Consider the following 17,615-nt stretch of genomic DNA (forward strand, 5'->3'; position numbering starts at 1 on the left):
AAAGGAAAGGCTCTGTAATGTTAGGAGAACAAGCATTAGGAAACATAGTTTTCTGTCCATTTGTGCCCAAAAGTCAGGGTGAGGAGAGAGGGACTGAAGGTGCTATGCTTGATGCACTACATGCTAAGGAAACCATGTCCTTTAGTAAGCTCACTTTGTGTCAGTTAGATGGCGATCAGGGCAGACTGGAATTGAGTCTAATGAAAGGCCCTTGCCTGATCCCCAGCTTGCATCAGATTGACATAGAAATAAGCCAAGTTCCTTCTGAAAATACTAGGAAGCAGTTTCACTTATTTCCCCCTTTCAGTTACGCCCACCTTTAAAATCTACAGACTGTCCTTACAACCTATTCAGCCCCCTTCATTCCCTCCTAACCCTTACTAGGCTGAGTGGCAGTAGCACTCTAGCTCCAGCAAACTGCAAAGGGGCCCCTAACATCTCTTCCAACATGTGTCAGAAGGATGTGTAACAGTTGCCCCTGAGAAATGTAGTTTCTAAAGGGCTAATACATTCCCACATAGCCAAATATTTCCCATGAGCTACTTTGGTCTAGCCTAGCATTCTTCAGAGAAAGGAAAGGGGAGAGACCTCTCCCTTTGTTCTCTCTCCCTGCAGCTTGTCATGGCATGCCACCACCTCCAGAGCTACTGCTACCACCCCAGTCCAGTAAAAGTGAGGTGGGAGAGGGTCATGAAGGGAATTGGGGAGTTTTAATGCTTGTCTCTTAACAGAGACAAACACTGTAAGCCTCTGAGGCTTTTAACAAGACTCTATGACATCTCAAGTAGAAACTACTTAACCTCTGTTCACACCAGATTAAAAAAAGGAAACTTGATCCAGGAGAAGCTGGTGGACATTCCACACATCCACCCATAGTTTCCTGCTGATATGTTTGCTGATTTTCTTTGCTATGGAAAGATTGATGGGTGGAGCCAGGAAGGAATATTAGTAGGCCTCCAGATTCATAAACTTGGGGTACCTGCTTTCAATTTCTTTACAGCATTTCTACATAGGTTGGTTGGTGCTGATTTGTTGTTCATATTGCCACAATTGGCACTTGTGCAGGGACCATACTTTGCATGACAAGCTGGGACTAGCGCCCCACAACCCCTGATGAGCATGCATGGTCCTTAAAGTGTCTCAGGAATGGTGGACACAGACAAGTGCCTCATAAGCATTGGCTACCAGGCACACACCCAATATTGGTGGCTACGGATAGCATGAGTCTCATGCTGTTTTAGGACATTCTTCCTTCCTGGTTTTCCCAACAGGCAAGTAGGATTGGTTTTCCAGTCTGTATTCAGGCTGTCAACAGCACTGCTATTCCTTTGTACTTTACCACTAAGCTGTCAGCAATAGCACTGTGTCCTGTTTTCAGCCCAGCACAATGTGTGTTCCTGTCCCCTCTCCTACCTACTGTGGAAATGACAGAATTTTGACTTGCAGTTCTACCATACATAACTATCCTATGAGGGACTGCACTAATGCAAGACTGCACAGCTCTAAACATAGAGGTCCCAGCTTCACATTGGAGGACACAACTACCACTACCACCCAGCCCCAGTCCATGCACAGAAATTATATGCAGGCATTCCGATGCCTATGCTTTTCCTAAGCTTAGCAGGGAGTACAGACAGTGACAGCCTCATGCTATTTTAGCATGGACTTGGGCCCTGGCATTTTACAGTGTCTACTTCACAGAAGTTTGGCCAATTAATTAGGATAGAAGGGTTTAAAATGGCAAGCAGGGCACAGCTGGACGTCTCTGCTCCACTTGCTATGCCTAAGATGCCACTACATAGCATAGCATTAGGATCAGGTTGCTCAGGCTTCCTACATGACAGTTAAATCCAGGAAGTCCATCAGAGGTCACTGCAACCTTTTAACCTCTGCTACTCAAAGGAAAGTATGTGTTACTGAGACACAGTATTAAAAACTCACCACGTTTTGTTTAACATAGACATGTTGCCATATGCAAAACGCATGAGGGGGAAGGGTCATAGCTCAGAGGTAGAGCACATGTTTTGCATGCATACAGTCCTAGGCTCAATTCCCGGCATCTCCAGGTAAGGGTGGGAGAGACTCCAGTATGAAACCCTGGAGCTGCTAGTCAGTGCAGATGTAGACCATTCTGAGCTAAATGGCCCAATGGCTTGATTGATAAGGCAGCTTCCTGTGGTCCTATACCACTAGTAAAGACCCAGGTCAGTCTAATGATAGGGTTTGCTTGCAACCTTTGCAAATTCACCCATTAAATCATCGAATTCTTTAAAAGCTCCCATAAGAGTTCCATAAAATTCTTTAAAAGTTCCACTGTCCTTTAAAAACGTTTTTAAAAGAGAAAGAAAAAAAGTCTCGCTTACTTTCAGCACAGCCTGTTGGAAATCCAGACTCTGTCTTCCGCTGCTAGAAATGCCTTCTTATCTCAGGGGGATTCCTGATCAAATCTAGCAATCTACAGCTCGACGGAGTTCCGTGGATAATCTCTTCGGTTCCCCTTTTATCTTGGAGAACATTTACACCAGTCAAAAATTCCTCTTGACTGGCTTTTAACTGAAATAAGCTTCCTCTGAGATAGAGCTCACTCAGAGACGACCACCAGCCAGCACTCCTTCCGGGAAGTTTTTAACGAGCTAGCCTCCTTCTGTCTAAATCTTATCAACTAACTTAAATTACTATCGTAAAAGAGACTTGTTTACGAATCGGCAACTCAGAAACTTGGGTGAGTCACACTTTTTTTGTATTATACAAAGCTAAGGAAGAAGGGAGCAATTCAAAGAACCTGCTTTATTTTTTATGACAAAAAGCTGGCTTAAAGCTGGAATTACAAAGATTAAACGGATAAGAGGCAACTTATTAGATAAGATGATTTGATTATTTGAAGGAAATATATCTGAGAATATATATTTTTTTGGGGGGGGATTAATTTTTTTTTTTTGAACGAATCTGCTGTTCGTGTATCTTACTAACTGCTGGATGCTGAGAACTGGATTTGTTTTACATTCCTGAATGTGCTGGAGATAAGAACTGTGTTGGTTAAACAGGCCTGGAATATTAACTTTTTTGTTGCTGGGAGAAAAGAAACTGTTTGCCTCTACATTGGCTAATAATAGAAAAGGTGTTTTTTTTTCAAGAATGACAACTAGGAAAGCAGCCAAAGTTTTGGAGCGAAGAGTTTCAATTGATACACAGGAAGGGATGGACATGTTCCAGAAAATTATGGAGGGATTTAGTGATTTTAAACAAGAGTTGAAACAAGAGATGAAACAGGACAGACAACAACTTAAAGATGAATTTTGCAATATGAAAAAGGATTTTAAAGATTTACAAGATCATATTAAAACAGAAGTGGGTGAGATTAAAAATAACATTGGGCAATTAACACAGGATGTAAAAAATGTTAAAGTTAAGGTGCAAACCTTAGAGAATAGAATAGATATTACAAATATAGAACTGAAAAAAAATTGGACTATATTGCTGTTATGGAACTTAGAGATAAAGAACATTGCTTGAGATTCCGTGCAATTCCTGAGGAAACAGGTGAAGATATCAGAGAGAAAATTGTTAATGTTTTGGCAAAATCCTTCGACAGGAATGAAGATCGGATGGAATTTGAAATAGACAAAGTTTATAGAATTAATTCCAGATATGCAACAATAAAAAAAATCCCAAGAGGTGTGCTTGTTTATTTTTTAAAAAAGAGGACCAGAGATATGGTTTTGCAACATCATTTTAACAATGTCTTCAAAATTGACGGTAAAGAAATACAGGTGATGAAGGAAATTCCTGTTAGGCTTCTACGTAAGAGAAAAGATTACGCTTTCTTCACAGAAAAACTTAATGTAAAATTCAATTTAGATGGGATGTTCCAGAGGGAGTGATTTTTACATTTAGACAACAGAAGTATCGATTAAATACTGTTCAAAAAGCAAGGGATTTCTTGAGAAAAGCTTCAAAAGACATGGAAGAAGATAAACTCAAAGATATGGACATAATTCCTGGGAAACAAAGTCAACAGAAACAGGTAGAGGAAGAAAAGGATGATGATGGATTAAAGGGAGCAACAGGCACAGACTTTTCTAAAATACATGCTTGAAAATGGATTACAAATATCTAACTTGGAATATAAATGGAGCTAATTCATCGCAGAAGAGAAAGTATTTCATTATTTGAAAAAATTAAAATTGGATATAATTTGTTTACAAGAAACTCATATTAAGAAGAAAGATTCTAAATATTTAATTTGTAAAAATTTGGGTGAAGAATTTATTTCGACAGGATTCAAAAAAAAATGGTGTGGTTCTTTATATTAATTCACAATTGTCTCCTAAATTGATATTATTGGATGATAGTGGCAGATTTGTGGGAGTTGAAATCACCATTCAGGGTACAAAAATTTTGATAGTGGGCATTTATGCTCCTAATGAAGATAAAACAAGGTTTTATACTGGACTTATGGAAAAATTATCAGAGTTTGCATATGATCATTGGTGTGTCATGGGTGATTGGAACGGGGTAATTTCACCAAAAATGGATAGACTTTCTGGGAAAAATATTAAAGAGAGACAGGGCAAATTGCCGAAGATCTGTTTCGAATTGATGGAAAATTTAGAATTGGTGGATGCTTGGAGATATATAAATGACAATGCAAAGGAATTTACTTACTTTTCAGAAAGACATAAAACATTTTCGAGGATTGATATGATTTGGATGTCTAAAAATTTAGTGAAAGATATTTCCAAGATGGATGTGTTACCAAAAACCTTTTCGGATCATAATCCAGTGATACTGACTTTTTTAAAAAAAATCTTGGATTTAGATGGAGACTAAATTAATCTTTATTACAGAATGATAAAATAGTGCAGGAATGTAAGAAGAAATTAAAAGAGTTTTTTGAACACAATTTACATAAAGGAACAGATGAAAATATTGTTTGGGATACAAGTAAAGCATTTATGAGGGGATATTTTATTAAATGTAATTCTGAATTAAAAAAGAAGAAACAACAGAAAATGGAATTGATCTTGGAAGAAATAAAACAAAAAGAGGAAGAATTGGAAGAGAATCCAACTAAAGCTTCTACTGTAAATCAAATTAAAATGTTACAGAAACAAGTGTCAATGTTGACAGTTAGAGAAATTGAAAGGAAATTAAATTTTGCTAAACAAAGGACTTTTGAATTTGCAAATAAACCGGGGAAATTGTTAGCATATAAATTAAGAAAAGAATGACAAAAAAAATCTTATTTTAAAGATACAAGGAGATGAGATGTTGACAGACAATTTAAAAATCCAAAGGGTTTTCCATCAATATTATTCAACTTTGTACAAGTGTCAGGAAATTCCCTCTGAAAAAATAGAAGAGTATATATCCAAACAGAATTTGCCTAAAATTACAGATCTTCAGAGACAAGCTATTAATGGTCCTATTATGTCAAGAGAAATATCTGAGGCTATAAGTAAAATTAAATTAGGAAAGGCGCCAGGACCAGATGGACTATCAGCAATGTATTACAAATGCTTGGAGGAGGAACTTTTACTACCTTTACAGTATACAATGAATTCTATTTTACAAGAGGGGAAGATACCGGATAGTTGGAAAAATGCCAATATAACATTAATACCTAAAGAGGAGCAGGATTTAACCAAAACAAAAAATTATCGGCCAATATCTTTATTGAATAATGACTATAAAATTTTTACAATGATTTTGGCTGAAAGAATGAAAATAATATCGCAACAATTTATTCAGGAAGATCAAGCGGGGTTTTTACCTAAAAGACAATTACGTGATAACGTCAGGAATGTTTTGAATGTGTTGGAATATCTAGAACAACGAAATGACATACAAGCTGCTTTGATTTTCTTGGATGCTGAGAAAGCATTTGATAATTTGAATTGGAAATTTATGTTTAAGGTTCTAGAGCAAATAGACTTTGGAGTTAATTTTATAAAATGGATCAGATCGATTTATACATCACAGAAGGCACAGATAATTGTCAATGGGGATTTAACGGACTCATGTGAAATACAAAAGGGTACAAGACAGGGATGTCCATTGTCCCCACTTCTATTTATTCTGGTTTTAGAAGTGCTGCTTAGAGACATAAGGCAAGACAAAAGGATTTCGGGAATAAAGATAAAAAAAGAGGAATATAAATTGAGAGCATTTGCTGATGACTTGATAATTGTATTAGAAAATCCCTTGGAAGGAATCAAAGTATTGATGGGTAAACTAAAAGAATTTGGACCATTAGCAGGATTTAAGATCAATAATCAAAAAACGAAGATGTTGGTGAAAAAATTATCTTTAAGAGATCAAAAAGAGTTAATGGAGAAGATAGATTTTAAAATAGAAGAAAAGGTGAAATATTTAGGTATCATTATGACAAATAAAAATTCAAAGTTGTTTCATAATAATTATGAAAAACTATGGACAGAGATTAAGAAAGATTTGTTAAGATGGGATAAATTACAGTTGTCATTAATGGGTAGAATATCTGTAATAAAAATGAATGTATTGCCGAGAATGATGTTTCTATTTCAAACAATACCTGTCATATCCTCTGATCTACCTTTCAAACAATGGCAAAAAGATATTTCTAAATTTGTTTGGCAGGGGAAAAAACCAAGAGTTAAATTTAAATTATTACAAGATGCCAAAGAAAGAGGAGGGCTGGGATTACCAAATTTGAGACTTTATTTTGCTGCTTGTTGCTTAGTCTGGATAAAGGAATGGATTCTATTGAGGAATAAAAGATTATTGGATTTGGAGGGTCACAACCTGAAGTGGGGATGGCATGGATATCTATGGTATGATAAAGGAAAAGGTAATGTGGATTTTAATAATCATTTTATAAGACGTCCTTTGTTGAATATATGGAATAAATACAAAACAAGGGTTTTTTTGAAAATACCACTATGTGTTTCAAGTCAAGAAGCATTTTATAGAAGAGAAATGGCTGGAAAAGAGAAATGGTTAACTTACCAAGAACTATTAGAAAATGTGCATGGTGAATATATAATGAAAGAGAGAGAACAACTAATAAAGAAGGATATAGTTCACAATGGTTTGCCTATTTACAATTGTTAGAAAGATTTAAAATGGACAAGAAAATGTATGGGTTTGAAATAAATAAATCTGATTTTGAAATAGGTTTGTGTACAAATGATGAATGTATAATTGCAAAAATGTATAATTTTTTATTAAAAATGGACATGGAAGAAGAACAAGTAAAAGAGTGTATGGTTAAGTGGGCAAAAAATTTTGGTTATAATATACAAATGGATCAATGGGAAAATATGTGGAAAAAAGGTTTGAAATTTACATTAAGCTATAATCTTAAAGAAAATTTTTATAAAATGATGTATTGTTGGTATATGACTCCAGAAAAGTTGTCAAAAATGTATAGTAATGTTTCTAATGTATGTTGGAAATGTAAACAACAAGGATCTTTTTATCATATGTGGTGGTTGTGTAAACAGGCAAAATTATTTTGGGCACAGATAGGTAGGATGATGCAAAAAATTTTAAAGATAAATATTCAGTCAAAACCAGATTTTTTTTTTATTGGGTTTTATGGATAAACAAAAGGAAAAGAAATATGGAAGAATAATATTATATATGATCACGGCAGCAAGATTACTATATGCACAAAAGTGGAAAATGGAATCGATACCAACAATGGAAGAATGGCTATTGAAATTAATGGACTTAGTTGAGATGGACAAATTGACATGTCTTATTAGAGAAAAAACAACAGATACATTTCTTAAGGAATGGAAGCCTCTTTTGGACTTTTTGTTGAAAGAAAAAAATGAAATGATGATAATGGGATTTGACGATTAATTAAGATAGACTTTGGAAAAAAGTGAATTTCGTATGTTTTAGGAGACAGGTTTGATATATATTATATACTTATAGCTGATCTGTAACAAATCGGAAGTCAAGTTTTTCTTTTTCTTTTATTTTTTTTCTTGTTGTATTGTTTTTGTTGTATTTGTATTTGTTTTATAAAAATTTGAATAATAAAAAAAATTATTATATAAAAAAAAGTTCCACTGTCCTACTGGACTTTTTTAGATGAATGGGATGGTGATCATTATTGCTACCATGACCCAAGAGCAAAAGCTGTGCAAGAGACTGAGAAGAGTATGATAGATATTGAATGGTTAACTATTCTGGAAATAAGTCCACAGTTATAGTTGGAAAAGGGTTCTCACTGAACAGATGAATAGCTTCTAAGACTTAACCATGATATATACAAATGGCCCTGTCATCACTAAGCTAGCTTCAAGCACCTTGTTAGATGAAGAATCTCAGGTGACAAGTAGAGGTTTACAAGCTTTGCAAGAGAAATAGCACAGACTAATTAGATCAAAATTAATGATGTTATACAAAACTCACCGTTCAGGCAGACATAAAACTAATTGGGGTCCTATTCATAATAAAAGTTTTATTTGCCACATTACATTCCCATTACTGAAATACTGATTGTGTCCTTGTCAGTGGATGAATGGGTTGGGGCTTGTATCACATAAATTATTAGTAGGAACGGATGCTGTTTTTCTCAGCAAACATAAGTTTAGTGGCACATACAAAGATTACTTAATGTCCACATTGATGTCTGGAAAAAAGAATCTGCTCATCCCTAGACAGGGAAACTATGTTTCAGTGCTGCAATCCTATGGAAAAAGAGGCATGAACAAAATTCCTTATGCTGCCTGTGTTTGGATGATTAAATCCTGTTTTAATAAGTCAGGATATGTATAAGCTCCATACATTTGAAGCAGGCCCCTTTCTTTACATGAGCAGGGAAATACACCAGGAAGCTACAGTAACTGTAAGTGCAGAAATGCATCTTTGATTTGAGTGTTGCATGTATCAGAGTTAATAATAATGTATTAGAGAATGCTGCTGCAATTGAGGTTTGATAAGAAAACACCACTGCATATATTTCATTTTTTCCAAAATTCCTGTTCCCCCTACCCCCAAGGAGGAAATGGGGGGGGACATTTTCCAGCCATGGCTTCAAAATTTTCAGGAATTTCACATTTCCAATTGAGACTAGTGCCAAATCTGAAATCTCCCAAAAGCAAAGGCGGTGAAAAAGTAATTGGAGAAAGAATAATCGCAACATCCAGCACAATAGAAACTTTCCCATACTACCAACGCAGTGCCTGCATTTGCACATAATACTAAAACATGTTTTTATTAGGAGGATGAGTCGCAGCAGCTTTGGTCTCACATGCTAACCCCCGCTACCCAGCCACAAGGAGACGTTTGGAAACGTTTACTTCCATTTTAGATTAACCGCATCCTCTTGTGACATTCAAACAAGGATAAACTGGAGTTAGACAACTGTGGTGAGCGGAAAATAGGCAAATTCAAACAATTTACAAGTTTTCATTAACCACAGTTAAATGTGAATATTTCCAATCTCCTCTTCACAGCCACATCAACAGTAGAAGAGGGAAGAATGGAAGATGTAAGCCTGAGGCTCACTGCAACTCATCCTAGTAATGCCAAATATGGTTTAGTGTTACATGCCAACTGGGCTACTAAAAAGGAAGATGCCACTCAAAAAGCTGAAGATGTATTAATACTGGAGTAATTTGAAATACCAATTTTTCTTAATTTGGCTGCAACAAAGACAACTGTGGTTTTTGGCCTATTAAAAGTTGTCATCAGTTGCTACTGTTCAGAGACCACAAAGCTTTCAGGAACATAAATCCAACTATTTATGCAGTTTTCATGTTAAGGTAATTATTTTTTGTACTGAACAGCTGTACTAGTGGAAATGAAATTATTTCTAGACCAGATGAATAAATCTGATAGCAATATGCTCATTCAATTGCATTACTCAATTTAATTGGTGGATGGAGCTACGTGACATGTGACCATATTTAATATATCCTCCTTACCTACCCACTGTTATTTTCTGAAAAATTTCTCTCTTATGTAATATTGCCTGGATCCTTTGGGGAACTGAGAAGTGCTGAAGAAATACGATTTACAATTAATAAATAACAAATGGAAGTTTGCTTAAGTTTTTTTGTCATTTTAAACACAAATATGAAAACTTCTATCCCTTATATCAATATTATTCAAACTAATATTTTTGTTTTTGTTTTTCTAATAGGCTGGATATTCATAAAATGTGATTCCAGGAGCTCAGGCATTCAGAACAAATCATATTCCAAAAGCTACCAAAGTTACACAGTTATACTGTGTTACCAAGTCAACATACAATGTGTCTTGCTACATGATTACAATATAATCCTGCGGGTAAGTGTGACACTGAAACCAGAATGAATACAACTCAATAATGCGAAGAGTTTCACATTTGGGGAGCAGGATGTCTCAATGTGCAGGCAAAATGGGGCAGATGCAAAGAATGGCAACAGAGCTGCCATCTAGTGGTCAGACGTGAGAAGTAGAAGTGACTAAGATACTTGCAACTTGTTTATATAGTGAATAAACATTTTTTTTGTTTCACTAGGAGTAAGATTAATTGCCAAATCTTTAAGTAGCAACTGCTTTTTAGTGGCACCTGCTCTAATAGTTCCATTATCCCTTTTCTTAAAATATGTAGGAGTATTTCCTCATATGATGTTGCTACTGGAGATTTTCTGTATAGAAAATATAAATACCAAGACATTGAAATGATCAAGTAAGATCTAAAATCCAAGCCAAGAACACATCCACAAACTTAATATTCAATGACAATATAATAAAGAAGTTCTCCTGATTCATATGCCCCTTTTTGCCACCCAGAACATTGTTGAAGAGAGTTCAATTTAGTTAAATAAATTAGCAAATTCCACCTGTAAATGGGACACTCTGGATTCTTGCAGGATTGCTGGACCATGCATCTTTTGGTCCAAAGGGTGAAGGTGTACTTTCTGCTGATGGTGCATCAGCTGAAAAGTTTTCAAAGTCTTCTTCCTCTTCCACTGGAGAAACTGGATCAGGAATAAGCAATTTAAGTTCTACCAACCCTGTAGGGTTACAATCCAATTCTTTAATGATATTATCGCACTGAGAAATAAAATCCTCACTTTCTGGGCTCAGCAACCTCACATTAGCATTGTGATTTGTTTCTGGGGAAGAAAACGTCAGTTTCAAGTCTGGCTGAGATATTTTTTCAGCAACGCTCTCATGGATTTGTTTGGCTGTTGTATGCTGGGTTGAGTCAGCATTTTTCATGTTGTGTTCCTCCAAACTGGAGTCCAACTGGGGACTTCTAAGAGGACTGTTGATAGGGAATTGATTCAGATTATCTGTGCTTTGAGTTTCTGATATTAAAGCTTCCTCTTTTAAGGCATCTGCTTCCTGAGCATCCTTTTGAGCACATAACCTGTAAACCATGACATCATCCTGAAAGTCAGATTCTTCTATATATGACCCTTTGATAAACATAATTGCATTTTTCTTCATTTCTTGAATGTGCTTTGGTGGCTCTGTAGGAGGTTGTGCCTCTACATTTCCTAAATCATTATCATGATGGGGAGAGCCCATATCAGATCCAGGAGAAATCCCTGTATCATAGCTATCATCCCATTCCAGTTCTAGCTGCAACTTTTCTCCCAATGGAGTCACCTGAGAGGAACTACAGTTACTAGGTGTTCTGTGCTGGAGTCGTAAAATGGGCTGGTCTAGGTTTTTACCATCCTCCTCAGCTAGAGTTTGGATAAAGGTATATGGATCAGGGTTTTCACCATCATATGGAACAGACCAAACCTGGCAGTCCCTCATACAGTGGAGGATGAGGGTTTGAGCATCCCAAAGGTACTGCAGGTAACTGATATCAACAGTTTTCCCATATTCCACAATACATGTGGCATTTGCAATACTGCTACAAATGGACTCTTCAGTTCTATCTGAAATGGAATGGCAGAATAGTCACAATTAGGACATTTAATAGTAATACATATGACAGAGCTCACACAAATATGCAAAGATCATACCAATATGCTTGTAATTTATAGCTTGGTTACATGTCTAGCACACTTGCACAGCACATTAGTATATACCATCATTCAACAGGAGGCAAATTTACAAAGAGATAGCTGACCATTTAGATTTGACAGCCTTGCTAGGCTACATAGTTCACATTTGCTAACATAGGTATTGTTTGGTCCTACTAGTTTTCTAGTGCAGTTGAGAGATCTGACTCTTATTCTTGCCTGTTGCTATTTTATACTTATTTACATTGATAAATACCATTTTTATTGTTCATGTCACTTCATAAAGAAAGGTTGTTTTTCTGCAGACTAGTTCAACACTCCTCAAAACTAGGAGGCAGGCTCCTTGACAGGAATATCTGATGGATTAACAAGCTGCAATTGTACAGAAGGATGATCTTTATGCTACTGCAAAATCACATCCTATCCCTGGCAAGTGGGGCAAAATGAAGCACCCCTCTTCCCTTTATTTTGGCAATACTCTTGAAGCAAATAAATGTTAACATCTGTTGCTCATATAGGATAGTAGATTCCATAAGATGCAGTAAAGAGGACTGCCCTCCTCACCACTGCCCTATCTACAATAGTACTTCCACGTTTTTGTGCTTTTCATCAGACCAGGGGGGAAAAGCCCCTTCAAAATCAGTTCACCATAGCTGGCTGAATGAAGTCTATTCCATACTACTATGGAACTCTTATTTCAATTCCTGCTCCTATTATAAGCTTAAGGAAATACTCTTGCAATGATCCTGCTGAAGTTTAGATGGCTGAAGGCAGCTCAACATATTATAAAGCACACAGGCAATGCTGAGCAACAAAATAGCCAAATGATTGAAACATTTGTTTGGTTTTGTGGAAAATAGACTAAACCCCTAACAAATAAGTATGATGAAAGCCTGAATTTGACAAAGCTTAATAGGCTCCTCTATAGTATAGAATGTCCTTTATTTTTATAGATGGCTTTGTAACATTTAGTGCAATAGTTTACCTTGGAACAAGAAGTTCAATTATTTTTTTCCCACTATGAAAAGGTGCATATTTTAATTGGTATTGTGATGCTTCCTACATCTGACTGAATTGTCAGTCATAAACACAGAAACAACAAGGTGTTAAAGATCATGTCACTGGCTGCTGGAAAGGCAATTTCCACCAAATTTCCAATAAATTTGTTCAGCTGACCTATGACCAAGATGTCCTGAGATATTTATGATGCTCTTGTGGACAAAATACTAAAGTTTGGGGCAAATGGCTCAAGTTTTATTAGTTTGCATGGTTGACATTTCTTTCCTTAGAGGAATGACTGCACTTTTGATGAGTTTAAAAGAAGGGTTTATTTCCCCTTTATTTAGATTCCAATCTCAAGAGCTCCAAGTGTGCTAATTTTTATCTATATTTACTGTTAAAACAACCTCTGAGGGGCAGATCAGGCGTAGAAACAAGCATTTGCATAAAAGTTACCTAGAGAGAGAGTGTAGTAGAGCATGGATGTGAACAAACCATTGGTGGTTTTCTTGTGTATCATGCCATCAGGTGAGCTACAGCGCCTAATGACCAAAAGCAGGAATGCTCAGGAGTCAGGACTTGGACAGCTCCTTCCGGTCCCTTCTCCAGGCCATTCCAGATGAGGCTGAAACAAATTCTTCCCCACAGGCACAGGATGAAGGCAAACCACAAATAGATAATCAGGGAGAACCATGCATACAGAAGGAGCAGGAATACAACATATCATAAAATCTTGACTCACATCGCCAACATGGCAAACTGAAGCATAAACAAACATGAACTTTAAAAAAAACAGGTAAACACACAGTAAGAAATTTGAATGTATAAGCAGCCCTTAGGGAGGATTCTGATGGCATGATACCTTGGGAAACCACCTTTCAGGTGAGACCAACATTCCATTTCCCCCGGGTGGCATGCCATCAGGTGAGATGTACTAAAGCAGCCCCAGTAGGGAGAGTACCCTGGCTGCCTATATAAGAGACACAACTTGTTGCAGAACATGCCTCCTGAAAGAAGGATCAGCTGAGGCACACCATTCTATTTTATAGTGTCTAATAAAAGAATCAGGGTAGACCAGACCACTGCCTTACAGATATATGAGAGGGGCATTGGTGGCAAATACTGCCAAGATGGCTGCAGACTGAATAGAATGCACCATGATGTTACGAGGTACCATAAGCTTGAGACTCTCATAGGTCAGAGTGATACAGGCCTGCAGCCAACAAGTCAAATTGGAACTCGAAACCTTCTTCTCCAAAGTTCTTGGGTGAAAGAAAACAAACAGTGAGTCAGTCAGCCAGATGTCACAGGTGTAAGCAAGATAGACTCTGATGGCTCTGCGAACATTGAAGGAATGCCGGGACTTCTCTAGAGGGTGTACAGGATTTGGACAAAATGATGGTAGAACAATGTCCTGATTGTAGTGGAAAGTAGAACTTATTTTAGGTCAGTGAGTAAAACAGAGTCCTTGTGAAAGACACATAAATGATGACCAGAAGACAAGGCCTCGAACTCTGATACTCATCTTACCAAGGTGATAGCCATAAGGAAGAAAACTATGAAGGAGAGGAATTACAGAGGCACAGTTCTGAAGGATTCAAAAGGAGGTTGCTGAAGACCCTGTAGCACCTTCTGTAAACTCCACAAAGGGAAGAGGTGAAGCACTGGTAGTGAGATTGAGGCTGCTCCATTAAGGAAACATGACCAGTGGGTGAGAACCTAGAGAAATGTGTGAAGATACAGCTGATAAAATTGACGATATGGCAGATACCTGTCAAGACAAGATATTGGGCTTCAGTCCCATCATCAAACCCTTTGAAGGAAGTCCAGGACCTGTTGAACAGCAGCTCTGAAAGGACAGATATATTTGGGAAACACACTAGTTGACAAATGAAGGCACGTACTTTGGTAAATCTGGATTGTAGAAGGCCACCTGGAGACTAGAATGGTATCAATGACCACCCAGAAAATACCAGACCAAGTCAATTGGCGCTGCTCAGATACCAAGTCATCAGGCTCAACCACCCAGGATCTGGATGCCGGATCAGACCCTGTGAAAGGAGATCTGGTTTCATTGGTAACATTCATGGTTGTGCAACAGACAGAGTCAGAAGGTCCAAGAATCATGGCCAATGTAGCCAGTATAGAGCAAGCAGCATTACTTGGGTGCTTTCCAGACAAAGCTTCCTCAGTGTCCACAACCTACTGTGGTACTGGTGGGAAAATGTAAAGCAGACCGCCTCGTCAGGGAACCAGAAGAGTGTCAACCAGCTCTGCTCTTGCGTCTTGATATCTAGAGAACTAGCGAGGAAGCTGTGTGCTGTGGCTTGAGACAAACAGTTCCATGTTCAGGAGGTCAAAATAACTTTGCAGACTGCAAAACACTTCCGGATGGAGTCTACTCCCATGGCATGACCTGCTGCCTGCTCAGCATGACATTCAACTCTCCACTGAGATGTTCTACTCTCAACGACTGCAAATGATGCTCAGCCTAGCTGAAGATGAGAGTGGCCTCTGCGCGCAAGTGCCCCCTTGACATTTGCGCCTTTACTCAAGTGTTGGTGCGGATGAGGACATGAGTGAACTGAAACTTTTGACAAAAATGAAGTAAAGCTAGACAGACTGACCTCACTATCAAGCCATTTATGCTGCAGACCGCCTCAGTTGCAGACTAGATGCCCTGAACAAACTGGTAATTGCAGTGAGCTCTGCAGCTGATTAAGCCGGTGTCCATTGTGATCAAGGTCCTGACTAGCTCCTGGAACAGGGAGCCCCTGTGGAGATTTTGGGCCATTGTCCCTCCCCTTAAATATTAGACATGCACTATCTCTGTTATCTTTTCAGCACCTACTGAAGACCTTCCTCTTTCAATAAGCCTTTTAAGTAGAGACATTATCCCAGTCTGCATCTGCATTGGAATTCCTTTCTAAGATGTTCTGAAAGCTTTATTTTAAAGATGTTTTTAAAGATGTTATGTTTTAATATGTTTTTTAAGATGTTTTAGAGTGTTTTTAGTATTTTGTTTGTTGCTCTGGGCTCCTTCTGAGAGGAAGGGAGGGATATAAATTTGTTAAATAAAATAATAAAAAATATTGGAATAAAGAGCTGAGGAAGGGAGAGAGATTTTGTGTCTGAAGTTGGCAACATCCAGCTGAAACAACAGTAGCACCCACTCGAGCAGTCTCATATGGTGTCAAGCCCAAGGAACGATTTGGATGGTCAAAACAAACACTCCCAGTGTTTTTGCAAGCAACATAATATATGCAGCCTGGTGGTGCATCGGGAACCATGTCATGTCTCTGATTGATGAGATTTGTTCCAGAGATAAATAAACTACGGCTCATGCAGTGTCCAATAAGGCCTCACATGTTGGAGTTGCTGAGTCGGTGAAAGATGGCTTTTGTCCAGGTTTACCAGAAACTTATGGTCCCTCAGGGCTGCAAGGGTGAGGTACATATGGGGCTGATGCCTGCTCCGAGTAGCCCACCTGGACCAGAAGGTCATCAGGTATAGGTAGATATGGATACCCTGGAGCCAAAGATGGGCAACCAGGATAACTATAACCTTTGAAATCACTCTCAGAACCAATGCAAAGCCAACCAGTAGGGCCCAGTACTGGAAAAGAGCCCGGCTATATGTGAATTTCAGGAAGCATCTGTGGGCAGGCAGAATAGGCACATGAAGATAGGCTTCCATCAGATCAATAACTGTTATGAAGTCCCCCTCCTGAATGGTCTCCACAATCATATACAGTGGCTCCATTTTGAGATGGTAGTAACTCACAACCTTGTTCAAGAACTTGAGGTCAAGGATGGCTCTCCATGAGTGGTCCTTCTTGCAAATCATAAATAAGATGGAGTAAATTCTTGAGTAATATTTGTCTGCACTCACCGGCTCTATGTCTAGAAGATGACAAATTGCCTCTACCATCACAGTGCATCTCTCGGGACAGCAGGATAGAGGAGAAGGAAGAAACCTGCTTGGAGGAAGATGCGAGAATTCTATTGCATAGCCATACATTATCAGATCTTGTACCCAGGAGTCCATTGCCATCCATTGCCACATGTCCGAAAATTGGTCTGCTCCCTACCAGTATGGCATCAATGCTGTCTGTTTTGACAGTCACCTCTTCAAGCAGATGAAGACTGTCTTGGCCTTCCCTGGTGTTGGGAGAGGGTCTGGAAACGTTATTTAACACAAAAACCTCTAGCTGAATGGAAATCACAGCCCCTTCCTCTCAGTCTCTGGTGCACAAAAGGGCTGAAAGGAATGGTACATAATGAACATCCAGGATGTTTAATGCTCCTCCCTCTTGGTGGTGGCTAGGACAGGTTTTTGCTTATCTTTTGGACTAACCAGTACTGACTTGAGGGTCTCCTAGCCAAAGAGCATGATACTTACATACAGGGCAATAGAGAGGTTGATCCTGGTGGTATTATCAATCTCCCAATGATGGAGCTAGAGGCTCCAGTGTGTCACCACTCCAGTTGACATGGCATGTGTCATGTCGAGAGTAGTATCTGCCATGAAGGCAGCTGACTTGTATATCTTTATCAGTCTTTCTCAACTTTGCAGGATCAGTGTCAAACGCAGGGGTTCACAGAGGCATGCAGCTAATGAACAGATAAGGTCAGACCATCTGCCAGG

General features: G+C 38.2%; 1 protein-coding gene across 5 annotated transcripts in view; it reads right to left on the reverse strand.

Annotated features, from left to right (window-relative positions):
- Positions 1–17,615, reverse strand: part of FHIP1A (FHF complex subunit HOOK interacting protein 1A) — a 131,795-nt gene that overhangs the window by 17,054 nt on the left and 97,126 nt on the right. For all 5 annotated transcript variants that reach the window (XR_009757907.1, XM_061584648.1, XM_061584647.1 and 2 more), the window contains one exon: positions 10,827–11,882. Coding sequence is in view for 4 of the 5 variants with exons in the window: in XM_061584648.1 (XP_061440632.1) it covers positions 10,827–11,882 (1,056 nt within the window). In the remaining variant the exon portion in view is untranslated. The remainder of the gene's footprint in view (positions 1–10,826; positions 11,883–17,615) is intronic.

This window comes from Rhineura floridana, chromosome 9 (assembly GCF_030035675.1).
Source record: "Rhineura floridana isolate rRhiFlo1 chromosome 9, rRhiFlo1.hap2, whole genome shotgun sequence".
NCBI lineage: Eukaryota > Metazoa > Chordata > Lepidosauria > Squamata > Rhineuridae > Rhineura > Rhineura floridana.